This window comes from Panthera uncia, assembly GCF_023721935.1.
Source record: "Panthera uncia isolate 11264 chromosome D3 unlocalized genomic scaffold, Puncia_PCG_1.0 HiC_scaffold_8, whole genome shotgun sequence".
Lineage (NCBI taxonomy): Eukaryota > Metazoa > Chordata > Mammalia > Carnivora > Felidae > Panthera > Panthera uncia.
The window spans coordinates 72495188-72522537 of record NW_026057586.1 but is presented as its reverse complement, the minus strand read 5'-3'; the positions used below and the strand labels follow the sequence as shown (position 1 = coordinate 72522537).

Here is a 27350-nt window from a genome sequence, read left to right as displayed (position 1 = left end):
GTGGGGTTTAGGAAAGGGGCGGGGCCTGACCCGAAGCCTGGAAGGGGCGGGGCGGGGCTTGGGGCGGCCCTGCCACCGCCTCCTCTTCTCCCCACCGCGGTGGCGGTGGCAGTGGCGGCAGCAGCGGCGGCGGAGGAACCTGACACGCACCGGCCCCACTCCCGCCCCAGTCGAAGCCGAAGCTGCAGCCGGCGCCGGGCGGGGGCCATGGGCGCCCCGCGCGGCCCGGGTCATGAGGACGGAGGCGGAGGCAGCGGGGCCGCCGCTCGAGCCCGGTCAGTGCCTCCCCGAGGGCCCAGCCCTCACCCCGGGGAACGAGGGGGACTCCGCCCTAGCGCGGGCAGGGTCCGGCCGCGCGACCTTGGGCCGACCGCCGCCACGGGCCGGGCTGTAGGGCTTTGAGCGACACCTGGCCAGGTGTATACACTCCCGCCTTGACCGCTTATCCCCAGCCCGGGTCACTTGGGATTTACTAATACTCTTAGGGCTGGGACCCCAGTCAGCTCTGAAAGCGGTCGTGGTGGGAGGGTCCTGGTTTCGAGGCAAGGGCGGCACCTTGCCCAGAAGCGAAAAGTCCTGCTGGAGCCGTCTTAGGAGATCCCGTCCCCTCCCGGAACTCTGGGGTAACTGAGGCCTAGAAGGGCAGGGACCTGGCCCAGAGCACAGAGCAATGGGTGTGCCCCTTACCCTGGCCTCCCAGGGTCAGCGTTTTGTCTTGCAGTAGTTCTTGACCCTCTGGTTCCTTCTGCCCTCAGGTGGCCTGAGTTCCTGTGGGGCAGAAACCAAGACTGAAATTTAGTGCCTTGGGCTTCAGTTTGCTTTCCTGAGTGGGGGAGGGGAAAGGCAAAGATTCCTGTTCTCAGGGTTGATTAGAAAGAGAAAGTGCTAGTAAACTCTGAGGTGAGGTGCCAACTCAAGGGAGAGGTCAAGAGCATGTGTGACCCAACCCTAAGACATCAGGGAGCTTGGTGTCACAACCAGAGAGGGGTCTCTTTTGTGAATGCAGCAGAGCATAGGGTCTGATGCTGTCCTGATTTTTGCATCCCTACTCTTCCAGTTATCTAACTCTGTGATCTTGGATCAGACACTTGGTTTCCTGAGTCTCAGTGAAGTAATAGCTCACATTCATAGGGAGCTTTCTCCGAGCAGGCACTGTGCTAAGTTGTTTACATGCAGTGCCTTATTAATCCTCATAAGGACCCTGTAAAGTAGGTTACCATTGTTACTTGCACTTTTGCACACAAGCAGATAGAGCTGAAAGGAGGTAAGTATTCAGGACCAATGATCTGCCTACCTTCTTTGGCAACAGCTGCCAACTGAAGCCAGGCCAGGGCCTAACAGGCAAACCCTATTTTCAGGTGAGACAAAGCCTTGGCTCCAAGCATCAACATCTGGCAGCAGTTCTGGACTTAGAAGGCCTTGCCTCCCCTTATCTCTCCCACAGCAGTAGCTCTGGATCCCTGTGGGCTAACTTGCCCATGCCAAGACTGGAGATGGCCATGTGGAAGTGTTTAGCCTTGTGAGGCCTCAGAATCAAGGGGTTCTAGGGACCAGGGCAAGAAGAGGAAGAGCACACAAGGGCCCTAGGGAGCAGCTGTCCTGTGCCACATTTATAGCTGAGAATAGGGGAAGGCACAGACAGAGTCAAAGCCTGGCCAAAGATGACCCAGCTAGCCAGTGCCAGAGCCTGGGCCACAGAGTGAGGAGGGAACCGTGAACAGAGGGCCGTAGTCTGGAAGCCAGGGTGGGGGTTAAAGAGGGGGTTGGGGCATTGCCATGACAAGTAGGCCTAGGCATCTTAAGAGATAAGGCCTTTTTGGAAAAACACCTTCCATTCATCAAGCATGTATGAGTGTCGAAGGGCTGGGAAGAGGCAAATGCAACCCTGTCCCTGCCTGCCACTGATGTATTCTCAGTCTGTCCAGTGGGGAAGGCAGGCACAATCACATCAAATACTCCATATTGAAGGGCTCAGAGAGGGAAAGAGACCAAAGCATTTGGATGTTCAGAGATGGGAGACAACATTCCAGGCAAGGGATTTGCAAGAGCAAAGGCTGGGGAGTAAACAGCCTATGTAGAGAGAAACAAAAAGGTGGGTTATTGCCACAGTGAAGGATTCTTGAAAAGCGACACATTCCACCATGAGAGAACAGCACCCTGCTCTCTCTCCACTCAACCTGTTGCAGGGATTTTTTTTTTTTTTTTTTTACATTTTATTTATTTTTGAGAGAGAGACAGAGCACAAGTGGGGGAGAGGCAGAGAGAGAGAGAGAGAGAGGGAGACACAGAATCCGAAGCAGGGGCAGAGAGAGAGAGAGAAAGAGAGCGGGAGACACAGAATCCGAAGCAGGCTCCAGGCTCCCGAGCTGTCAGCACAGAGCCTGACGTGGGGCTCGTACCCACAAACCATGAGATCATGACCAGAGCCAAAGTTGGACGCTCAACCGACTAAGCCACCCAGGCGTCCCCCATTGCAGGGAATTTTTAAGAATATGATCTGGAGAGCAGGACTTGAGATTTAGTGTTCTCAAATCGTAGCACACATTGATTGCTTAATAAGTTCATTTCTTCCAACAAATGTTTGTTGAGTTACTGCTAAGCATCAGACACTAGGCATTAGGAATAACAGTCAACAAGATTAGCAAACTCTGTCATCAGGAAGCTTACAGTCTTGTGGGGAGATGGAGTAGCTCTATTTTATTTTTAGTTTTCTTATTAATTTTGCTAAGTACTATGAAGGAAACAAACAGGATGCTGGGAAGGGGGTCCTTCTCCCCTGAAGGCATGGTCAGAAAAATCCTCTCAGAGGAGGAGCGTTTGAGCTGGGACCTGAATGACAAAAAGGGGCAGCCTCGAGAACTGCAGAGGAAAGTCCCAGACAGAGACTGCTGCATTTGCAGAGGGGTGGAATGAAGCTTGATGAGTTCCCAGGGTCACTGGGTGGAACTGGGTTCATGAGGTGTCAGGGCCAAGGTGAGGCTGGTGGGGCCCAGATTGGGCTGGGCCCTGCGGGCCATGGAATGGGGTGACAACTTTATTCTAAGAGTAATGGGAGCCTGTGGTTGGGATCCCTCTGGCTACTGTGTACAGATGGGGGAGGAGCTGGAGGTAGAATTTGGAACAGAGGATAGGCAGAAGTCAGGCTGCACTGAGCCCTCAGAACTAAATCTATGGCAGTGGGAAGAGGCAAATGTGGGAGGCCTTGAATGATGGCCTGGGTTCCTTTTAGAGGCATCAGGGGTCAGGAGAAGGAGGGAACAAAAACCTCAGCCCAGTTGGGCTCAGTGTACAGGCCCACCCTGGATGGAGGGCAGCATTCACGTCAGCACCTGCAAAGAGCTTTACACATGCTCTTGCCCTGAGTGCTCATAGCACTCTGCAGACTGGCATCTGTGGCGGTCCATTTCATAGAGGAAGAAGTAGGCACAGAGAGGCCAAATGCCTCTCCTCAAGTGACTCAGCCAACAAGAGGCCTGTACTTGCCCACACCATCCTGCCATCCATACACCCTGCTGCTTGCCCTTGGAGGTGAGGAATGGGGGGAGAAAGGCCAAGTATAAGGCAGTGAAGGAGCAGTCACAGGTCCCTGCCTCCTGGGAATGTACAACAGCTCAGCAGGGCACAAACAAGTTCAATGCAAGGGTCCTGTGAGCCAAAGCGTGAACTCTGGCCTGACAGAGTGCAGATGAGGGAAAAGGCATAGCCAGCTTAGGATCAGAGAAGGCACCTGGCATCTGCGCCAGACCTTGCAGGCTGGGGAGAGTTTAGACATAGGAGCATAGGAGCTTGGGACTCACTCCAGGCAAGACACTGCCCAGACAAGGCCAGCAGGTTGAAAAGCCAGGAGAGACATCAGGGCCCTTCTGGTTGCTACATGCAGCGGGAGCCAGGGCTGGCATAGCAAGCCAGCTTCTGGCACAGCTCTGCACAGACAGGTCATGGGTTCAGAAGAGACCCCAGAGACTCCCAAGATGAGGAAACAATGTGGGCTGGGTTTTCACATGCTGAGTGGGTGTCATGAATGAGCAGTGAGTGGTGATAGCTGAAGTGAAGTCCCTCCCATTTCTCTAGACTATGAACTTTGTCCAGATTGTGGGATCCCAGAGTAGGAGGTTCCAATAGGCCACATGCCAGCTGGCCCCTGCCTTAGCACTTCAGTGCATGTTGTTCCCCCCTGTCTTCCTTTTCCTCACTGTCACTCTCTAAGACATACCCCCACCATTTCCCCAGACTAGCCCTCTGATTTTCTCTTACACTTGCTTGTTGTTGCTGACCACCAGGACAGGGATCTGTTTATGTCACTTACACCACATCTCCAGTTCACATGCCAGGTGCTAGGCTCTTGGGAAATATTTGTTGATTGAATGACAGAATCAGACCAAAGTCCCCCACTTTAGAGATAGCCAAACTCAGTCCAGCAAGAGGAAGTCAGTTGCTCAGCCCACAGCCAGCCTGTGACAGAGCTGGGGCTAAAATGCTTAGGTTGGGTTCTTTCTGCTGCTCCACACTGTATGGCAAGAATAGACTGAGAGGTCACCTAGAGTAGTGTTGCACATACACAGATTACATGACACTATCCCTTCCTTCTAACCACGGACTTCACACTTTGGTGGCCTTGCAGGGCTTTGGAGTTAGGTAGACCATGAGGGGCCTCATGAATTCAGACTTGAATATCTGCTGAGCATCTCCCATGTGCCTGCCCTGTCCCAGCCTCCTCAGAGGTCCCACCAAAAAGAGTGCTCTAAAAGAGAGGCCTGTGGGTCTGTGAGTGCATGTAGCAGGGGGCTATGCATGATGGAGGCAACATCGTGGAGAAGTGATACCCAAAGGCAGGAGTTAGGTCAGGCACCTGGGAGGCCAGGAGAGCTCAGGCAGGGGGAAGAGGTATGCAAAGGCCCTGGAGCATAAGGGATCACAGCAGGTGAATGTTCTGCCTAGAGGTAGGCCTAATGAGGATGAGGGAGGCAAGAAGGCAGAGGGTGCTGGGGCAGCAGCCATGAAGGCATTGTCCTAAGAGATGCAGGAACCAACCCATTGCAGGGTTTTGTGCAGGGCTGGCCTACTCTGACTGGTTGTTTTGGGGAGATTACTGCTGTTGTAAGGAGAATGGATTGAGGCACCTGAAAGGCTGTTTACCAGCTTCTGAACAGCCCCTACCGGATCTGGGCAGGAGCCAATGATGGTGGCTCCAATGGGGGTGGCAGTGACAGGCACAATGCCAAAGGTCTGTGACTTCCTTGTGTTTCCACACAGGAGACTTTGTGCAGCTGCCCGTGCCCATCATCCAGCAGCTCTACCACTGGGACTGCGGCCTGGCCTGCTCCAAAATGGTGCTGCGGTGAGTGCTCAGGCCTAGGCTCTCCCCATCCACACCATCTGCTCTGGCTGGAAGGAGAAACAGGGCAAGACCTGGGTGGGATTCATCATCCATATGGCTATTCATGGTTAGGGTTTACAGGAGGCTCAGCTTCCATCCAGGCTTGGTTCCATCTGCAAAAGCAAGCAAAGGGTGGACTAGGCTCAGGGGATAGCCAAGGAAGACCCAGGTGCCCAGTCCTGGCCCACAGAGTGACCCCATGACAGGGACATGGGACCTTCCAACCTCAGGCTCCCTAGTGACACAGTCACTAGGGAGCCGACTGTTGAACTAAGGCTATGTGAATGAATATCACAGGAACCTTAGGCATCAGAGCATAGAGGGACCATAGTGATCTCCTTGTAGGAGATTTTTCAGGCAGCTGCCAGGAACCTCAGAGTAACCTCTCCCATACCTGTTTTATATCTTGGAATTCCAGGAAAGACAGTGTTCAACAAAAGGGTTCTGTGTCTGAAACTTAGAAAACCACTGATGTGGTCCAAGCATCTCATCCTAGAGATGAGGCCAGAGTGGTTGGCAACTTATCCAAAGTCACACAACCTGCAAGAGACTCAAGAAGCAGAATCCTCGACTCTGGGGCCAACACAGTGCCCCAGGCAGCCTCACGCTGTGCCCAAGAAGTAGACAAGATGTAGGATCATGACAAAGGATGGAGCCTTCTGATAGTGGCTGGTGGGCCCTTGGGAGGAGGATGACCCCAGCCAGCTTGGCAAGCCAACCTCAGCAGCCTGTCTGCCCACAGGTACCTGGGCCAGCTGGACGACAATGAGTTTGAGAGTGCCCTGCAGGAGCTGCGACTAACCAGGAGCATCTGGACCATTGACCTGGCTTACCTAATGCGCCACTTTGGCGTGAGGCACCGTTTCTGCACACAGACCCTGGGCGTTGACAAGGGCTACAAGAACCAGGTGAGCACTCAACCGCCAGGCCATCACCCAGGCCCAGTAATTGAAAAAGGGTATGGTCAAGGCCTTGACACCCGAGTGGGCACACAGGGGCACAGAGACCGGGGAACAGCAGCAAATGTCCAGTGGGCAGGACATTCGAAGCAGTCAGACCGGGTGACCTTGAGGTCCAGCCTGCCCAAAGCATCTAAGCAGTGAGAGCTGCCTACCTTCAAGAGCACTTGATGATGTGCAGGGGAGCATCTCAGGCCGCCTTCTGCATCCCTCCTTCCTGTTGTCCAGGGCCTTTGAGCATGTCATTCTGACCTCACCCTGCTGCCACTTGCCCATTTTCTTCCTTGTCACAGGGACAGCTGGCTCCAATCTGGGTAATTGCTATTCAGGAAGAAAAACTAAAATGCCACCTTTCCTATTTTTTTCTTTTTGAAATAGAATGTCAACATAGCCTCGACATTATACCAGTGCACCCCCACCCCCCAACCCGTGTAGTTAGAGCCAGTCTTCCCTGCTGCAGAGGCACATGTCGGCCCAGGCTCCAAAACTTGGCAGAACAGAGTCTCTCCTGGCCTCGCTGGCAAGAGGGTTGTCACATGGTGGCCAGTGCCAGTCAACCTAACTCTCCTTTGAACCTTCCAGGCCGGGGGAAGAACGCTAATGGATCTGGCTTGATCACTGTGGCTGCAAGGCAGAGAAAAGAACCCAAGAACAGGGTCTCTCCTGCCTCTGCCCTGAGGGCTTTAGCCCCCTTAAGTCCCCTATGCCAAATAAAGTATGTCCCATGAATCTCATCTTGCTAAGCCAAGCAGTGGAGGAGCATCTGAGTGGGCTCAGCCACCCCTTTTGCTCATTTACCACAGACTCCCACTGATGTCCTTGGGGTTCACAAGCCCAGGGATGACTAGCCTTGCTGGGGGAGCTAGGCTGCCTGAGCTCAACTGCTTACCTGTCTCCTGAGCGTCCTCCTCATGCCTCTGTGTGGTCCTGTGCATTCTGGCTAGCCATCCTGCCGGCTTGAGACAGACGCAGCTTTCTGCCCGGGTGTGCTGCATCTCCCCTAGCAGGCCGGGCTCGTCCCCTCTTTCACCATCTTTAACTCCATAACATGCTCTTTACTTCATCCAAATGGGGTGAGGACAGCCAGGACAGGCATCCCCTCCAGCCTGCTCTTCCCTCTTCAGTCCTTCTACAGAAAGCACTTTGACACAGAGGAGACCCGGGTGAACCAGCTGTTTGCACAAGCCAAGGCCTGCAAGGTGCTGGTGGAAAAATGGTGAGCCTCCCCTCACTCTTCCTTGTGCACCTACTCACCCACATATTTACTATGGGGGAGGCCTTGGGATGATGTACAGGAAAGGCTAGGGACTTGGCAGTCAGGCGGAACTGGGCTTTCCTACCCAGAATCTCGGCCAATTCTGAGGCTAAGGGCACACAGACTTGGGCTCCTAGGCCTTACTGTTTCCATCCATAAAATGGGGACATGTGGATACACAAAACTCTGGCCTCAGGTGGATCATGAGCAGGGGCTGGAGGAACAAGTGAGCAAGACAGACTCCAGCCTGCCCTCAGTCTGCTCACAGATGGTAGCATGAGACAGAACACAGGAAGCCTTAATGAAGGGGTGACAGCCTAAGGAATGTGCTGGCACGGTGATGGAGAGTAACGGGACAGCCCAGTGTGTAGGGTCTCTAGGGAGGCCTGGCTCTCAGATCTCCACAGACTGCTATGACCTTATGTGGGTCTCCCCCTTCTCAGCTATACGTGAGGAACACGATTCGGGCAGATCCTGGAAATAACTTCCTCAGAATCTAATGACTTTCTTCTCCAGGCTTAGGCATGTTAGCTTTGATCCTGGTTGGGCTCCCCTAGACCACTCTTCTCAGGTCTCCCTGTTCTTTACAGACCTATGTTTTCATTGTTAACATAATGTTACTGCATGATAGGTAATTGGGAAAATGGGAAAAGTCTCCACACGTCCTTCAGCCATGTGAGCACACGTTGGAAGGAAAAGAACAAATGTTTATTTAGTGGCACCTGACATGTGCTATCTTGTTGAGTGGGAAGCTGGTGCTGTCCCCATTCCTCAGGTGAGGAAACTGAGGATGGGAAAAATAGTGTGAGCTGCCCATGGTCACCTTCGGCAACTCGGCCATGCTGTGATCCAAACCTGGCTCTTCCACACCCAATTATTCCATGAAGCACGATGCATTTGTTCCAGCGCAGCCCCCGCTTTTTCTCTGTAGTTGAAATCCCGTTCTTGTACGTACCATCAGGAACTCAGCCAGCTATTTTATTTCAAAGACCAAATGGAAAAATGGCGTCTTTCTCCAGGCTGAGGCAACCAAACCAAAGCGCCTTGTGACTTAGCCATGGGCTGGAGTTGGGTCAGGCCACGTAGTGCTAACGTTGCCACTCCTGAGGAGACTGCTGAGGAAGGAGGCCCCCATAGCCTAGAGAACCACCACTTCACAGCCCCTCTCCCCTTCTGGATTTGCTGCCTTTTGTGGGGCATTGAATGGGGCAGTGCCTGATAGTCTGCCTCAGGGAGCAGCTGGCTCAGCTGAACTGGGGGGTCCCCTGGAAACGCTGCTGACCAGCCCTTCGTGGGCAGCCCCGTCTGCCACAAGGAACCTTAGAGAAAAGAAAAAACAAAAAGAAAAATAGTCCTTTCAGAGAAGCATGTGGCTTTATTTTATTTAAGTTTTTTTTTTTTTTAAGTTCTTATTTATTTATTTTGAGATAGAGAACACGAGTGGGGAAGGGGCAGAGAAAGAGGGAGAGAATCCCAAGCTGGCTCCGCAATGTCAGCACAGCATCGTGACTCAAACCCACGAACCGTGAGATCATGACCTAAACCAAAACCAAGAGTCAGACACTTAACCTACTGAGCCACCCAGGCGCCCCGAGAAGCATGTGGTTTTAAAACTGATGAAGCCATGCTTGGCTCAGATTTTGGGAATTAAGTTGAACTGATAGCTTCCAATGTAAACTGCACGTGATTTAGGGTAAATGATCAAGGAGGGTGCTCAGCAAAAAAAACTTCACTAGCCAGGGTGGGAGGTGGGGTCCCATGTATTGATCCAGTGGCCCTTGACAGGGTCTCATCTGGAGCTGACTTCCTGCCACCCCTAGAAGGATGTGACAGGGCCAGCTGGTCCTTGGGCACATCCAGAGCTCTCCCACCCCCTGCACTGGTCCCATGCTGAATCCTGGGCTGAGCTTGGGCCGTAGTGACAAGGCAGGATGTTCCTATCTGCAAAGAGCTCAGGAGGGAGGGAAGTCAGCCATGTCCCCAAGCTTCGTGATCCAGGCAGGGGTCCACTTGAGAGATGGGGAATGGGACCCAACGGTGCCAGCTGACTCTCCTCCCGCCCACAGCACAGTGAGCGTGCAGGATATCCAGGAGCACCTGGCACAGGGCCACGTGGCCATTGTGCTGGTCAACTCTGGGGTGTTGCACTGCGACCTCTGCTCCAGTCCTGTCAAGTACTGCTGCTTCGCTCCCAGCGGTCACCGCTGCTTCTGCCGGACCCCTGACTACCAGGGCCACTTCATTGTTCTGCGTGGCTACAACCGGGCCACTGGCTGCATCTTCTACAACAACCCAGCCTATGCTGACCGTGAGTGCTGGGCGGGCTGGGGAGAGTGGGTGGGGCAGGCTGCATTCACAGTCCAGTCCCCATGATACCTTCTCATTCAAGACCTCCCTCACTGCCTTCTCCCCAAACTTTTGCTCCTCCTGAGCTCCTGTCATCTGCGCTGCTTCTTTGGCCTACACAGAGCAGCCACAAACCCGAGGTCCTGCCAGCCTCCACACCCTGGTCATTGCTACACCAGGCCAGGCCATCTCCCTCCCACACCGCTGCCCAGGGCCCTGCCTCACCCTTACTCTGCTGTCCCCCACCCTGGTCCCTGCCATCTCCCTCATTCCAGCCCTCCCAGGACAGCTAGCAAGCATACTTGTCAGAGAGGAAGGTCTGCCCAGTTCCAGCTCTTGCTCCAGATCCAGCAAGGGCTCCCCACCGCCCTGGGGACTGGGAAGGACTGTCTTCACTCTAGCACACTTACCCCATGTGTCCTCAAACATGTTTCTTCCCCTCTCTGGGCCTCACCTTCTCCATCTTCGAAACTGGGGAAGGGTCAGAGAATGAGCTCATGAAGCCTGAAATAGGCAAGGAAGGCTTCCTGGGGACGGAAGACGAGTGGCAAAGGGTGGCCAGACGAGTGAGCCATGGTGAGATGTCCTCCAGCTCCCCTGGGCGCCAGTGAGGCAGGTACACCCCCCTCTACCTGCTGACCCCACTCTGCCCTTCCTGCCCTCAGCAGGAATGTGCAGCACCAGCATCAGTAACTTCGAGGAGGCCAGAACCAGTTATGGCACAGATGAGGACATCCTCTTTGTCTACTTGGACAGCTGACGGCGGGAGCCTGGTGTGCCCAGGCCCTCACACCCCACCCTGCCACACCCCAGTCAGGCCCACTCAGGAGGCCTTGGCGCAGGCCCCGAGCTGCTAGGGCTTGGATGCAGAACTGCATCCAGCCTTGGCCCATGTGACAAAGCCCCAGGGAATTCTTGGAGCCCAAGGCGTGCCTGCTTTGTCCACCAGCGTTGCGCGTGTCATCATGCCACTTACCCTGCACACCTGCTGGTTGCTGGAGGCCTCCGCAGAGCATCTGAGTAGAGCCTCCCCTGGGACCCCAGGCCCAACTCCAACCACGCCCAGGGGACTTCCAGCCCCGTGGGCGCCTTTGTTGCCTGCAAACCAGACCCAGGTGGAGAAGGCTGAGCTCGTCTCCCCACAGACCTGGGGGCTGAGCCCTGGAGATGCCACTTGTCAGGATGGCATCTGTGTGTTTGGAGACCGTGTAGCCAACCCCAGCTCCCAGGGCTGCAGACTGCTCCAGGCCTTGCTGGGAACTTCCCTCCCCCCTGTCCCCCCAGAAGTGCTATAGACCTCCCTGTGCCCTTTGGTGAATGCCGCCACTCTCTCACGCCTCCCCGTGGACCCAAGTTCCTGTGGCTGGTTGTCAGACCTCTGGGCCCTGAGGAGGGCTGGGCCTCAGGCCAAAAGGACCCTGAACCCCACCCCTCACCCTGCACCCTCCAGGTACTATAGCATTGTAGGGTGGAGGGCCCTGAGGGGAGTAGACAGGGCCCTGGCTCTTGCTGGCTGAATGTACTCTGAGAATGCCTGACCCTGAGGGCCAAGAACAGCCACTTGAGTCCCAAAGATCCCCCCGCCCCCGCAACCCATGAGGCCTCCTGACACTAGCCTAAGCCCTGACAGTGGGGCCCATTCTCTGGGTATGGGGAGCCCCAAGCCTCACAGTGCTGGAGGTGCTGGGGTGCTAGGGCCTGCACTGCTGAGGGAGTGGGGGGGGGGGGATAGCCTGTGGCCTCCCACCCACCCCAGTGTTCATGCCAGGACATTTTGCACAGAAAGTTGGGTCTCTTTTTTTCTTGACAGAGAAAGGTGGTACCTGCCCAGGATCACATAGCACTGCACGTAGCATGGACTATTTGTTTTGTTTTGTTTTGTTTTTGAGATTTAAGCTTTCACTTGTGGGGAGTGAGAGTCACCCTCAAGTAAGACAATAATAGTGAGATTCAGGTACTTCAGAACCACTGACACCTCTCTTCATAGGGCAGATAAGCCAGCCCAAGTTCTCTTTCAAAGAGAAAGGGACTCACAGCTGGTGGGCTGAGTGCCAGGACCCCTCACTTTATAGACAAAATCTGGCCATCAGTCTGGGGACAGTATGTCCAGGACAGTGGTGGGCCTGGGTCTTGAATGCAGATCTGCACCTAAAAACTAAGGGAAATGGATCATTCCCAAAGGGGCTGAGGGCACCCACCCCTCATGAGCGGTCATTGGCAAGGGAGCAAGGCTACCCCAAGAGCCACATGGCAGCTGCCATCCCTCTGGACCGCAAACCATGCTCAGCATCTGCTCCCACCAGCCGGCTGGCATCTCCCCACCATGGCTGCTCTGAGGGGCAGAGGTGGGCTCTGTTTATGAGGGCTGTCAGACCACCCAGCCAAATCGCTCCTCGGCACCAGATGCAGCCTTTGGCCGAGACGGAGGCGCTATTAGCTGGTTAGCTAACAGGTCAGCCACCCTGGTTTCAGAGACTAGCATTGCCTTCAGACTGGTCTCGTCTCTTTTGCCTTAATGCTGGGTGGCCCAAGATCCCAGGGAACTCTGGTTTCACGCCCAGGAGTACCATATGTGGCAGCTGAGGTTTGGGCGTCCTCAGGAAGGGTCTGGCTAAAATTGTGGTAAGAATAGATGCATCAAGGAAGGCAATGAGGAAGCGAAGCTGTGGATGACTGGTGGGGCTGTCATGGAGAGCGGCCTCCACGGAGAGTGGTCCCAGCACCTCAGTCCATCGTGTGACATTTAGAAACAGTCCCTGGGCAGGCCACAAGTTAGAGGTCACCTGGTCACCTGCCAGAGGTCATCTGGCAGATTAACAAGAAAGCTACCTGTGCCTGAGACGGTGCCATCTGCCCGGGGAGGGTCATGGGGGTAGGATGCAAACCACGCTACGTTGTGTTCTTGCACATGTCATGAAAACAAGGCTGGAGAGAGCCCAGACTTCAGGAACTTCTGCCCATAGCATGTGGCACCCATGACCCCTGTCCCCTTGCTAGGGGCCCAGCGAAGCCACACTGGACGGTTGGTTTTGTTCACTCCAGCCACACAGGGACAAAAGGGATCTTTTGCATTGCAGAGATTTTCTACATATATATATTTTGTTTGTAATGAGCCATTCTCAATAAACATTATTCTCACTGCAAAATGATGGCAACTTATGGCCCACCTTTGTGAATTCTTGTTTCCCTCCTAAATTCTCAGCATGAGCACATGTGAATCCAGGTCCTTGGCCTGCCATACCAGGTTGTAGCTCAGACTAGAATCCTGTTTAACTGCTTTTCAGTTCTGCCTCCCTCCTGATGCTCGTATAAGGATTAGGTAGGCAATGCTAGAAACAGAAGGGCAGAAGGGCGTCAGAGCTGAGCTTGACTGTGGTTCTTGAAGAGGGCGTGGAGGGCACACAGCTTTGGGCAGGAGGAGGGTCTGGGGGGTGGTGGAATCAAATGAGGGAGACAGTGGGGCCCATAGGAGGCAATAGATGGGGGGAGTCCTGTGGGCAGGACTCCAGCGTTCCCTGTACCATCCACCCCCAGTCAGCAGCTCCCCTTACTTGGTAGCTATTGGGGTCTTCTAGTGTTACATTTGATAAGGATTCTGTTTCTGAAAAAAAGGACATGTGTGTAAATCCTGCAGTATCTGGCAGCCTCGGACCTGCCCCAGGTCCCACAGAGAGCTGAAAGAGCCAGAGCAGGCCTCTTGGGTAGGGTCCCAGTCTCCAGCTGGGACCTCATCCTGACTGACTGCTGCTCTGCCCCTCCCCAAGCCCCACCTTGAGGGGATGTATTAGGAGTTCTGACTGAGGTCTTGGACCCTTCTCCAAACTGGAGAGCAGCCCTGTAGACATACTTTCAATCAGGGAGTTGACCAGCCGAGGACGGGGTGCCCTGCTAGAGTATGCCTGGCGGCACAGCACGTATTCTGCATGTGTAACCGACAACACTGGCCCCTTTCTGTGCTTCAGCAGGAGCCTTCTGCCCATCCTAGGGGAAGGGGCCCCATCCTGAATGCACATACCATGGTTGGGACAGGCATGGGAAAGACTGGCTTGGGGCCTCTGAGTGACCATTGAATACAATTGTGGGAGAAAAATGACGATGAAGGAGGTGTTGAACCAGGACAAATGTGGATAAGGTAACAAGAACTGGGTACAGCTGGCTGCTCAGAGCATGCAGATGAGGATAAGAGGGGGACAGGCTGAGGATTCCTGGGAGGGGCCCCACCGGAGCCAAGGGGCCCGGACAGAACAGAGAGCTGGGTGCAGCCAAACTGGTGCCTTTGGCCTGGGGCCTTTTAAGCTGTTGGCCAGGGCTGCAGTCACCTCAAGGTTTGACATCCTGGGGCATCTGCTTCCAGGCTCACAAATAGGGCTGTTGACCACAGACTGCCTGGGTGTCCTCATCATATGGCAAGTGGTAATGACATAAAGTTGGGGGAGGGGGTGGAGAGAGAGAGAGAGAATGAGCACCCAGTATGGAAGCCACAGCCTTTTTTTAAAAAAATTTTTTTTAACTTTTATTCATTTTTGAGAGAGAGAGAGAGAAAACATGAGTTCCGGGGGAGGGGCTGAGAGAGAGGGAGACACAGAATCTGAAGCAGGCTCCAGGCTCTGAGCTGTCAGCACAGAGCCCAATACGGGGCTCAAACCCACAGACCGTGAGATTATGACCTGAGCCGAAACTGGATGCTTAACCAACTGAGCCACCCAGGTTCCCCAAGCCACAGCCTTTTAATAACCTAATCTCAAAAGTGACATCCTAGGGGCACCTGGGTGGCTCAGTCGGTTGAGCATCCGACTTTAGCTCAGGTCATGATCTCACAGTTGTGGGTTCAAGCCCCATGTTGGGTTCTGTGCTGACAGTTCAGAGCCTGGAACCTGCTTCAGATTCTGTGTCTCCCTATCTCTCTCTGCCCCTCCCTCACCTGCTCTCTCTCTCTCCCTCTCTCCCTCTCTCAAAAATAAATAACTACATATTTTTAAAAATGGGGCACCTGGGTGGCTCAGTTGGTTAAGTGTCCGACTCTTGATTTCAGCTTTCAGCTCAGGTCATGATCTCACAGTTAGTGGGTTCAAGCCCCACATTGGGCTTTTTGCTGACAGCATGCAGAGACTGCTTGAAATTCTCTCTTCTCTCTCTCTCTGCCCTTCCCCCTGCTCACACATTCTCTCTCTCTCAAAAATAAACTTAAAAAAAAAAAAGAAGTTACATCCTATCATTTCTGCAGGACTCTGTTAGAAGTGCACCAGTAAATCCAGTATACACTGGGGATTACACAGAGCTAGGATACAGGAGGCAAGGATCACGGGAGTTCTGGTGGTTACATTTTTTAAATCTCATAACAGAGCTAGGAATACCCCTGGAGACCTCTGGTCTAGCACATCCTGAGGCATGCCCTTCAGAATATATCAGTGGTGAGAAGCTCTGTATAACAGGGTACCCTGGTCAGGTCAGCTTGGCAAACACTGCATGCTACCTACAGTCCCCTCTGGGAGATCTAGGATGTACAGAAAAGGCTCTGTATAATCCTGCAGCAAGGGGACTCCCTTTATTTAGGTTTTCCCCCAATTAGCCACAGTTGTTCTTGTGTAACACTAGTATCCCGTGAAGCATGCTGACACTTGAGTAACCGTTGGTCCAGTCCGAGGGGGAGAGTGCAGCCCAGCGAGGGGAGCAACTGGTCCAAAGTCATCACTCAACAAGCTATAGACAGAGCTAGACCCAAACCCACCACTGCTGCTTTCCCAGACCATAGTCAGAAGCAAACCCTGGTGACCCTGGGGGGGGGGGAGTAGCCAATGCCAGAAGAGCCAGGAAGTGAATTCTGAGTTCTGGGGCTAGAGATGGGCTGCCACAGGCCCTTGGGGTTCTGCCTCCAGGTAGAAAACCTGGCATGTGGCCCCAATACTCTGAAAGAGCGCAGATTCTGCTCTCCTTGCTGACTTGCCTCTAGCTACAGTATCCAGGGACACACATCACGGACTTGCCCCCATCCTCTAGCATCAGAACAGAATTGACAAAGCCAGGAAGATACTGAGACATCATCCTGCTGTGCTGCTGGTCCCAGGGGCCAAGTCATGGGACCAGCATGGACTTAAGTGTTCATGGGAAAACCTCAGTGCCAGGAAATGGAGGCTGAGACTCCCACGGGCCCAGCGCAGTGGCCTCTCCAGTGATTTCTCCATCCTCTCCTCCCCTTCACCTCTGGACTTCCTCCTCTTTGTCTCTCCCTGGCCATCTGCCTCAACATGCATCCTGAATACTGCTTCCTGAGAATCTCCCCCAGCCCTGGGAGATCTGGTAAGCTAGTCTCCCCAAGCTGTTCAGAGCCCCTTGATTTACAAGGGTTTAATGTTTACATCTCACAACAGACCCATGAGGCGGCCAAGTTGGCCTCCTCTCTGTGTCTCCCACATGTCAAACTCCTTTCTTCCCGTAAGGCTCTGCTCAGTGTCACCACTTTTAAAGGAGTACCTTTCCCTGCACCCCCCAACCACATCATCCTGTCTACCTGTCTCCTCTACTGTAGCTCCCAGCCCTTAACACCTAGTATGTCCTTGACAAAGTGTGTGAACGAATGGTCGGCAGCAGATGTTTAACAATACCTGTTTTAGTGGCTTTCCTGTATTTGTCAGAGCCAGAGGTCATCATTTAGAGGGAGGTTGCATTTGAACCTTGATGTCCTGCAGAATTCAGGAGACACTCTCTCCTACAAGGATGAGTGGGAGCATTTTTGCATGTCTCATGAGCAGAGGCCTTGGCTACCTTCATTCTAAACTACCTTTTCAGGAATGTTCATATAGCTAGTAGCCTTGGAAGACACGATAGTATCTCCCTTCAAGCCAAAGACAGGCAGATATATCGCCTATTATAAAAGATTCGGGTTCTTCAAACTCAGAGTTCCTCTCCTGTAACAGAACCCACTGAAAGTGCAAGAGTCCCTGGCCCTGGGGCTTGGAAAATCTACAAGAAAATGCTGGTAGTCTGGCCACTGCTATTGCTATAATAAACTGTCCTTTGCTCCGATCCAGGAGTGTTGTCTTCTACTAGCATCCATGAAACTGTGACAGGCCAATTTGAAAATAAGGCCCTTCATGGTTCTTAAAAGTCCTGGCAACAAGGGGATGCTCACAAAGACGTGGTTTTCTGGAAGAAAAAGAATGAGGGCCTTGCAGGCCATTAATGGGAAGTCCATGAGAATCAGTAGCAAAACTTATTGACCAACTTGTGTGGTGATCAGGTGATTAATAGTCCTTCACTCTATTGCCTGTTAGTGAAGAAGAATTGGAGAGGGGCCTGTAGGCTTAGTCCCTGCAAGTAAGTTCAAGACAGTTACCTGGATGGTGCACTGGTCATTGTTAACTCTCCGTGGGCAGGAGGCATCCTGCATTATCTGGTGGTAGTAACAACAAGTAGTAAGTCCTCTTGTGCGTACGCAGATGGTTGTGACCCCTTCCTTTTTTTTAAGTTTACTTATTTTGCATGTGCGCGAGAGAGAGCAAGCGAGCACATGTGATTGGGGGAGGAACAGAGAAAGAGAGAGAGAGAGAGAGAGAGAGAGAGAACCCCAAGCAGGCTCCGTGCTGTCAGCGCACAGCCTGACGTGGGGCTCAAACTCACGAACCACAAGATCATGCGTGACCTGAGCTGAAATCAAGAGTTAGACGCTCAACCAACTGAGCCACTCAGGCACCCCGGTTGTGATTCCTTTCAAACAACCGTTATAGAGATGCACATCTACACAGAGACTAGAGGATAGGGAATTCAAAACAGCTGTGGGAAGAAAGCAGGTGGATCATTGGAACCTCGGCTGGTTTGCTTGAGCAATGAGGGATTGGAGCACGTAGTGCTTGCCAAGGAGGAGTGGCACAGTTGGGCCCTCTATCCGCTCAGCCCTTCCTGCATTCTCTCATGCCAGCCTTAACCACACTAGGAGACCATGGTAAAAGTTCCTAGAGATTTTCTTGCAGTAGGTTCTGCCTGCCGAAAAAAAGCTTTGGCCCTCTCAGAGAGAGTCCCATGAGACAAATTCCTACAGAAAGCCATAGAAGAAGTACTGCCAAGTATTCGGGCTCTTACTGCCTCCAGTTGGGTTTGCAATGCAGATGAAGGTAGCTGACAAGAATGATAAACCCATCCAATGCTGGAATGCCGAAAGAATCAACTCAGAAAGGTTTCTGAGTAAGGGCACCCAGGCTGCTCTGTCAGTTAAGTGCCTGACTTAATTGATTTCGAATCAGGTTATGATATCACGGTTTGTGGGATCGAGCCCCAAGTCAGGTTCTGTGCTGACAGCTTGGAGCCTACTTGGGATTCTCTCTTTCCTTCTCTCTCTGCCCCTCCCTTAAGCTCTCTCTCTCAAAATAAATAAATAAACTTTAAAAAAAGGGTTTGGGGCACCTGGGTGGCTCTGTTGGTTGAGCGTCCAACTTTGGCTCACGTCATGATCTCACAGTTTGTGAGTTCGAGCCCCACATTGGGCTAGGCACTCAAAGTGAGGGGCCTGGAACCTGTTTGGATTCTGTGTCTTCCTCTCTCTTTGCCACTCCCCCACTCTCGCTCTCACTCTTGCTGTCTCTCTCGAAAATAAACATATATATGTTAATAAACATGTTAAACAATGTATACATTGTCATATATATATATATATATATATATATATATATATATATATATATGTTTCTGAGTCTATCTCCCTCACTCCCTCCTGGTCCACTCTCTCTCATAAAGCAGTTTGGATTGGGGGATTAATTTTAAAAAATTGTTTTAATGTTTATTTATTTTTGAGAGACAGAGAGCATGAGAAGGGGATGGGCAGAGAGAGGGGGAGACACAGAATCTGAAGCAGGCTCCAGGCTCTGAGCTGTCAGCACAGAGCCAGATGCGGGTCTCAAACCCACAAACCGCAAGATCATGACTCAAGCTGAAGTTGGACGCTTAACCAACTGAGCCACCCATGCGCCCTGGATTGGGGGATTTAAACTTGATGATTCCTGGGCATGTTGCTTCTTTCTTTTTCCTAAGAACAACTCCAGGCCAGCTTGTTTGGCATGTGTTCTAAAGTGACAGCCCAGTTGAAGGGAGGCCTAGGAATTCAAACTTGATTCTGGTTTAGCCACTTGGATTCTCCTGTTGGACTGACATGGTCAGAGATCATAAGGACAATGACCACTTGGGTGAGTACATTGCCTGCCAAGACCCCCTATGGTGGCCCATGTGGGATGAAGTTGGGAAAATAACAGGTCTCTGTGCGTTTTATAAAAATGTTCTTGTTCCTCTTGCACCTGACCCTTCCAAACAAAGGCTAGGGGTTTGAGAAAGGGGTAACTGGGGGAAAAAAGGTGATGTTTTAGCTATTGGAATTTATACTGACTTTGGAGGAGGAATGGCAACTTTGGCACCTAGATAGGAAAGAGCTTAGATTTTACAAGCTAGGGAGGGAGAAGCATTAATCATTAATGATTCTTGTCTTTCATAATTGCCTCCGGAGTCTTCGTTATGAAATATGTATGCCCCGGTGTAACATTCCCAAACTTTTGCAAGCATGTTAAACATAACCGATTGCAGGGATTTGCCTTCTTCCCAACCAGATGGCTTTGACCACAGTTTGATCACCATTCCTATTAACCTTACCAGAAGGCTGTTGGAAACACAACACAGGGGATATAGCCCTGGCTCTTGCAATCTCCCAGGGGAAACAACTGCAATGCCACCAGATGCCTTCCCAACCGCTGTCTCCATAGATCTCATTCAGCCATTCTATGGAGAAGACAAGTGTCACCCAGCTGGTGGCATGGGCAAACAGGAGAGATTGGACTGACTACCCTCAGACAGTCCTTCCAAATACAAGGATTAGATTCAATTACTCAAGCTAACTGGGAAACCGAAGGCCTACCAACTGGTCAGGACGCCACAAGGAGAGATATCAACTTGCTCCTTGACTGATGTAGGTCCCACTTGGGGGACCTCAAAACTTGTGGAGAACACTTTCTTTCTGGGGACACCACGGGAGCTCTGATGACTGTACTTGTATGGAAGCCAGGCATTAACTAGCCAACTTCCCCCAAAACGGTGTCTTGCATCTTCATGCTGGTCATGGGCCATAATCCATGAAGTCACTGCCAAGTCCAGTGTCATGAAGGTTTCTTCCTGTGTTTTCTTTTAAGAATTTTATAGGGTTAGCTGTTACATTTAGATCTTTGATCCATTCAATTGTTTAAGCAAATACCATTAATAGATTGGGTAGCCCACAGACAACTGTGAAGATCTCACTAAAATGAGGCTAGCCTCAATTACTCAGGGGAGCTTCCCGGACCAGTAACTGACTCGTTATTTATGTGTACTCTGTGGGCAGATATCCCCATGATGGTAGTCATCTGATTAGAAAAAGTGATGGAACATTTATCCTTGATTTTAGAAGAAGTGATCACTGTTACCACCTTGGCCCAGGAGGGCATTTCAGATCAGTATTAGGTCACTGGCTAGGTTGGTATAGATAATAATCTTGCCTAGATTTCTTCCTGTGGGCCAGGGTGGAGATTGGACAGTATCTAATATATCCTGCCATACCTGGATTAATGACCTAAGCCAAGTGGAAAGGTCAATATTTGAGAAAGCCACTTGGCTTTCTAAGGTAGACCTTCATGGTTCATGCAATTTGTCCAGGCTGTTGGGTTGAGGACCCTAGGAGGTAGGACTAAGGTTAATTTGCAGGTTGGGCTCATTCTCCTTGAAGTTCTATGGATAAAATTAATGAAATCCTATGAGACAAATGGAACTGATATGGTCCAGCCTCTGTCAGCCAAATTAATCAGAGTGACTGATAGAGTAGTACACTCATGGGGAAACTGCCAGAAGTCAAGATGATGCAGAAATGAGAAATGGACATTGCTAGAAGTTATTGCTGTAGGTCTCTCACTTTTCTCAAATTTTTGCAAGACTCATGAGCTAAAACCATGAACGCCTTTGTCTTGGACTGTGTTTTCCTGGACTGTGTTTTCAAGGACACTTGTAGAGCCAACAGCCTTAGCAGATAGAGCAAAGTCTCCCTCTGAAGCAAAATGCAGGTGTTCTTGCAACCTTGGTAGACAGAGATAGTGTCTGCCTTTAGAACAAGGGGCAGGCATATTTTACCTTCCAGTAAAAAAGATTAGAATTTTTTAAGCTCTTCTCTCTCTTTCCCTTTCTCTTCTTAATGCAACCCACTGCATGTGCAGGGATTGCTTGGCCCTCTTTTGTCTCATCCTGGGGGAACTGGGGCTCGGGGAACTGCCATAACACAGTGCTGGTACTCTGGCTGCTGCTACTGCTGTACTAAAAACTCCTTTGCCTCTGAGGAGTGCTGTGTCTTCCGCTAGCATCCAAGAGACTGAGGTCGGCTAAGTTGTCAGCTTCCAAACAGGGTAAGAGCGCAGATTCTTCCCAGTTCTTGACAATATGTTCATGTTTCTTTAACCTATCCTAAAGGAAACAATAGAAATAAGACTAATTTAGCCATTAATATGCTGTTGGATTCAATTTACTAGTACAGTTGGCCCTTGAACAACACAGGTTTAAACTACACAGGCCCACTTATGTTTGGATTTTTTTTGGATATAGTACAGTATTGTGCATGTATTTTCCTGCTGATTTTCTTAATGACATCTTCTTTTCCTGGGGTGCCTGGGTGGTCAGTTGGTTAAGTATCCGACTTCAGCTCAGGTCAGGATGTCACAGTCTGTGAGTTTGAGCCCTGCATCGGGCTCTGTGCTGACAGCTCAGAGCCTGGAGCCTGCTTCAGATTCTGTGTCTCCCCCTCTCTCTGCCCCTCCCCTACTCATGTTCTCTCTCTTTCTCTCTCTCTCCTCTCTCACAAAAATAAACATTAAAAAAGTTTTTAATATAAAAATTAAAAAATATAATATTTTCTTTTCCCTAGCTCACTTTAGTGTAAGAATATGGTATATAACACATGTAACATACGATATACGTGTTAGTCCATCATTTATGTTATTGGTAAGGCTTCTGGTAAGAGTAGGCTATTAATTTTGGGGAGTCAAAGGTTATACATCGGATTTTTGAGTGTGTAGGGGGTCAGCACCCTTAACCCTTGCATTATTCAAGGGTCAACTGTACTTTGTTGAGGATTTTTGCATCAGTATGCATAGAGGATATTCCTCTGTAGTTTTGTTTTCTTGTAGTGTCTTTTTTTGGCTTTGATGTCAACATAATGTTGGCGTCAATGAGTTAAGAAGTGCTTCCTTCAGTGGCGCCTGGGTGGCTCAGTCAGCTGAGCGCCTGACTCTTGGTTTCAGCTCAGGTCATGATCTCGTGGTTTGTGGGTTTGAGCCCCACGTTGGCTCTGTGCTAATGGTATGAAGACTGCTTGGGATTCTTTCTCTCCCTCTCTCTCTGCCCCTCCAACCCCGCCCCCGTCTCTCAAAAATAAAAAAATAAATACTAAAAAAAAAAGAAGCAGATAAGACGTGGTATTTTATACACACACACACACACACACACACACACACACACACACACAATGGAGTATTACTCAGCAATCAAAAAGAATGAAATCTTGCCATTTGCAACTATGGATGCAACTAGAGGGTATTATGCTAAGCGGAATTAGTCAGAGAAAGACAAATATCATATGACTTCACGCATATGAGGACTTTAATACACAGAACAGAGGAACACAAGGGAAGGGAAGCAAAAATAATATACCTACAGGGAGAGGGACAAAACATAAGAGACTCTTAAATATGGAGAACAAATAGAGGGTTGCTGGAGGGATCATGGGACGGGGGATGGGCTAAATGGGTAAGGGGAATTAAGGAATCTACTCCTGAAATCATTGTTGCACTATATGCTAACTTGGATGTAAATTTAAAAAATAAAAAATAAAAAAAAAAAAGAGGAAGCATTCCTTCCTCTTCAGTTTTTTGGAAGAACTTGAGAAATATTGGTGTTGGTTCTTTATTTTCATTTATTTAATTTTTTAAAAGTTTGTTTGTTTGTCTTAGTAATCTCTACACTCAATGTGGGGCTGGAACTCATGACCCCGAGATCAAGAGTTGCATGTTCTTCCGATGGAGCCAGCCAGGTGCCTCGATGTTAGTTCTTCTTTAAATGTTTGGTAGAATTCACCAGTGAAGCCACCAGGACCAGTGACTTCCTTTGGTAGGAATGCTTTGATTACTCATTAAATCTCCTTACTAGTTATAGGTCTATCTGGATTTTTTATTTCTTCATGATTTAGTCTTGGTAGTTTTGTGTTTCTAGGAATTTGTCCATTTCATCTAGGTTGTCCAATTTGTTGGCAGACAATTGTGTTGGTTTGCAAATGTGGCAACTCCCTGGGTGAAATCTGAAACTGGCCCCCATAAGTGGAAGGCAAGGAGAGAACAAAGAAAGATGCAGACCTCTCCAGATTGGTAGGTAGTAGGGTTTTTGTTTTTGTTCTTTTTTTGAGAGAGAGAGAGGGCACGAGTGAGGGGCAGAGAGAGAGAGAGAATCCCATGAAGGGCAGAGAGAGAGAGAGAGAGAGAATCAGGGCTCACCCAAAGTGGGGCTTGTGTTTACCTGAAGCAGTGCTCGAGCTCTCCTGATGCAGGACTTGAACTCACAAACCATGAGATCATAACCTGAGATGAAGTCAGATTCCTAATCGACTGAGCCACCCAGGAGCCGTGAGGTAGGTGGCAGTTTTAAAGCAAGGCCACTTACATACGAGGTTCGTGTCAAGTGGTCACAAGACAAGTAGATCTCTGCATATGCCCACCAGAATCTTAAGAGTTTACATAGAGACCTTAATGGGGTTCAGTCACATAGGCTGCTCAGATGGCCTTAATAATACATTACTTTCTCAAGGGCCAAGATGGCTAAGCAGCATGGAAGTTCTTGGCTTCTCTCTGCCCTGAAATGCAGCTAGATCAGCACCAAACCATTTTGCACACCTAGAAAATTGACCTGAGGATTAACACAACAATCTGCATAACTTGAGCCATAGAACTTGGCAGGTACACAGTGTGGAGAGGTGAACTGGGGGAGAGAGAAGCCACTGAGGGTAGGAGGCTGTTTTTGCAGAGAGAGGACAGAGAAAGGGTGAAGAGTGCAGGAAAAGTAGCTGGAGAGAAAGAGAAAGAGAGGAAACACAAGGGACTGAACAAGAAAACTGTTCCCCAAAACCATTGACAGGGAGAAAGGAGAGAGTTTCAATACCATTAGGTCTCTATAAACAGGAGAGTGCAGAGTCAGAATTCCAGAACTCAATACCTGGTGGTGCTCTGGTGGGGAGGAAGGGCGAATCCCCAGGAGCAGGCAGAGAGGTCTGAGGGGTCCATGGGCCACACAGGGAGAAGAAGTTCCCCTGCTTGGAGGGTGTTTGGTAGAGGATATATGACCTCCCTACAGGCAAAGGTCCCACCAGACCCCAGAGAACAGCCGCATTTGCTGGTGTTGGAACAAAGAGATGCCAGGGTGTGGTGAAACCTGGAGCGGGCTGTGTGTTGTGATTTGCCATAATCTCTGAACTGCTGCCACTGCACAATCACCTGAATGCTACAGGGGGCTACAGACCAGGAGAACTACAGGCCAATTTCCCTAATGAACATGTATACAAAAATTCTCAGCAAGATGCTAGCCAACTGGATCCAACAATACATTAAAAGAATTATTCACTATGATCAAGTGGGATTTATACCTGGGATGCAGGGCTGGTTCAATATCCACAAATCAATCAATGTGATTCATCACATTAATAAAAGAAATTATAAGAATCACATTATCCTCTCAATAGATGCAGAGAAAGCATTTGACAAAATGCTTTCAAGAAAGTAGGGATAGAAGGATCATATCTCAAGATCATAAAATCTGTATACGAAAGACCCACAGCTAATATCATCCTCAATGGGGAAAAACTGAGAGCTTTCCCCCTAAGGTCAGGAACACAACAAGTATGTCCACTCTCACCACTGTTATTCAACATAGTGTTGCAAGTCCTAGCCTCAGCAGTCAGACAACACAAAGAAATAAAAGGCATCCAAATCAGTAAGGAAGAAGTCAAACCTTCACTCTTTGCAGGCGACACAATACTGTATATGGAAAACCTAAAGGATTCCACCAAAAAACTGCTAGAACTGATCCATGAATTCAGCTAAGTCACAGGATATAAAATCAATGCACAGAAATCAGTTGCATTTCTATACACCAATAATGAAGCAGAAGAAAGAGAAATTAAGGAATTGATCCCATTTACAACTGTACTAAAACCCATAAAATACCTAGGAATAAACCCAACCAAAGAGGTAAAAAATCTATACACTGAAAACTATAGAAAACTTATGAAAGAAATTGAAGAAGACACACAAAAAATGGAAAAATATTCCATGCTCATGGGTTGGAAGAACAAATATTGTTAAAATGTCGATACTACCCAAACCAATCAACACATTCGGTGCAATCCCTATCAGAACAACACCAGCATTCTTCACAGAGCTGGAACAAACAATCCTAAAATTTGTATGGAACCAGAAAAGACCCTGAATAGTCAGAGCAATCCTGAAAAAGAAAACCAAAGCTGGAGGCATCAGAATTCTGGACTTTGAGATGTATTACAAAATTGTAATCATCCAGACAGTGTGGTACTGGCACACAAACAGACACACATAGATCAATGGAACAGAATAGAGAACCCAGAAATGGACCCACAAACGTATGACCAACTAATATTTGACAAAGTAGGAAAGAATATCCAATGGAAAAAAGACAATCTCTTCAGCAAATGGTGTTGGGAAAAATGGACAGCGACATGCAGAAGAATGAACCTGGACCACTTTCTTACACCATAGTCAAAAATAAACTCAAAATGGATGAAAGACCTAAACATAAGACAAGAAGCCATCAAAATTCTAGAGGAGAAAGCAGGCAAAAACTTCTTTGACCTTGGCTGCAGCAACTTCTTACTCAACACGTCTCTGGAGGCAAGGGAAACAAAAGCAAATGTGAACTATTGGGATCTCATCAAAATAAAAAGTTTCTGCACAGCGAAGGAAACAATCAGCAAAACTAAAAGGCAACTGACAGAATGGGAGAAGATATTTGCAAATGACATATTAGATAAAGGGTTAGGGTTCAAAAATCTATAAAGACCTTATCAAACTCCACACCCAAAACACAAATAATCCAGTGAAGAAATGGGCAAAAGACATGAATAGACACTTTTCCAAAGAAGACATCCAGATGGCTAACAGACACATGAAAAAATGCTCAATGTCACTCATCATCAGGGAAATACAAATCAAAACCACAATGAGATACCACCTCACACCTGTCAGAATGGCTAACATTAACAACTCAGGCAACAACAGACGTTGGCAAGTGTGCGGAGAAAGAGGAACACTTTTGCACTGCTGGTGGGAATGCAAACAGGTGCAGCCACTCTGGAAAACAGTATGGAGGTTCCTCAAAAAATTAAAAATAGAACTACCATATGCCCCAGCAATTGCACTACTAGGTATTTATCCAAGGGATGCAATACAGGTATGCTGTTTGGAAGGGGCACATGCACCCCCAATGTTTATAGCAGCACTATATATATATATATATATATATATATATATACAATGAAATAATACTCGGCAATCAAAAAGAATGAAATCTTGCCATTGGCTACAGCGTGGATGGAACTAGAGTGTATTATGCTAAGCAAAATTAGAGAAAGACAAATATCATATGACTTCACTCATATATGGAATTTAAGATACAAAACGGATGAACATAAGGGAAGGGAAGCAAAAATAATATAAAAACAGAGAGGGGACAAAACATAAAAGACTCTTAAATACAGAGAACAAACCAAGCATTGCTGGAGGGGAGGGTGGGGGGATGGGCTAAATGGGTGATGGGCATTAAGAAGGACACTTGTTGGGATGAGCACTGGCTGTTCTATATAAGGGATGAATCACTGGATTCTACTCCTGAAACCGTTATTGCACTATATGCTAACTACCTTGGATGTAAATTTAAATAAATAAATAAATAAATAAATAAATAAAATTTTTTAAAAATAAACATTCAAAACCCCTCCCCCCAAATAAATAAATAAATTATGCATGACTCATTAAAAAAGAAAGAAAGCTCCACAAGAATAGGTATCTTGCCCATCTTGTTCATCTTTGTCTCTGTGGGTCATATTAGTTCGTTTTACAATGTTAGAATCTTAATAAATATTTGCCAATTGACTAGAAAAAAAATTACTCTCTCAAGCTGTATCATTGAAGTAGCTCCTAGTGTGGAGCTAAGAGTGGGCAGAATGTACCTTCTAGTGGGCAGAGGAGGGGAAGGGGCCTCTGATTGCCTGGGTCCAGTCCATGAGTCAACCAGCAGTCATATGCTCTTGATGACCTCCTCTAACAAACTGTTCATAGTACTCTCTTAT

General features: G+C 49.4%; 1 protein-coding gene across 4 annotated transcripts; it reads left to right on the top strand.

Annotated features, from left to right (window-relative positions):
* Nucleotides 1-72: 72 nt before the first annotated feature.
* GUCD1 (guanylyl cyclase domain containing 1) lies at nucleotides 73-27350 on the top strand. 4 transcript variants are annotated; one of them, XM_049619122.1, is made up of 7 exons: nucleotides 73-275; nucleotides 5254-5338; nucleotides 6120-6285; nucleotides 7461-7552; nucleotides 9658-9899; nucleotides 10418-10513; nucleotides 10603-14406. In XM_049619122.1, the coding sequence occupies exons 1-7, from the start codon at nucleotides 233-235 to the stop codon at nucleotides 10695-10697; spliced, it is 819 nt and encodes a 272-aa protein (XP_049475079.1). In that variant the 5' UTR covers nucleotides 73-232; the 3' UTR covers nucleotides 10698-14406. The 4 variants fall into 4 exon arrangements, with proteins under 4 accessions (XP_049475079.1, XP_049475077.1, XP_049475076.1 ...); XM_049619120.1 differs by lacking the exons at nucleotides 10418-10513; nucleotides 10603-14406 and adding an exon at nucleotides 22936-27350; XM_049619119.1 differs by lacking the exon at nucleotides 10418-10513.

What these genes read in the sequence shown, in the direction of transcription:
- GUCD1 (XM_049619122.1), top strand. Translation starts at nt 233, where the DNA reads ATGAGGACGGAGGCGGAGGCAGCGGGGCCGCCGCTCGAGCCCG. An exon ending in GGGGCCGCCGCTCGAGCCCG is followed by an intron (nt 276 to 5,253) that starts GTCAGTGCCTCC and finishes GTTTCCACACAG; the next exon opens with GAGACTTTGTGCAGCTGCCC. An exon ending in AAGGTGCTGGTGGAAAAATG is followed by an intron (nt 7,553 to 9,657) that starts GTGAGCCTCCCC and finishes TCCCGCCCACAG; the next exon opens with CACAGTGAGCGTGCAGGATA.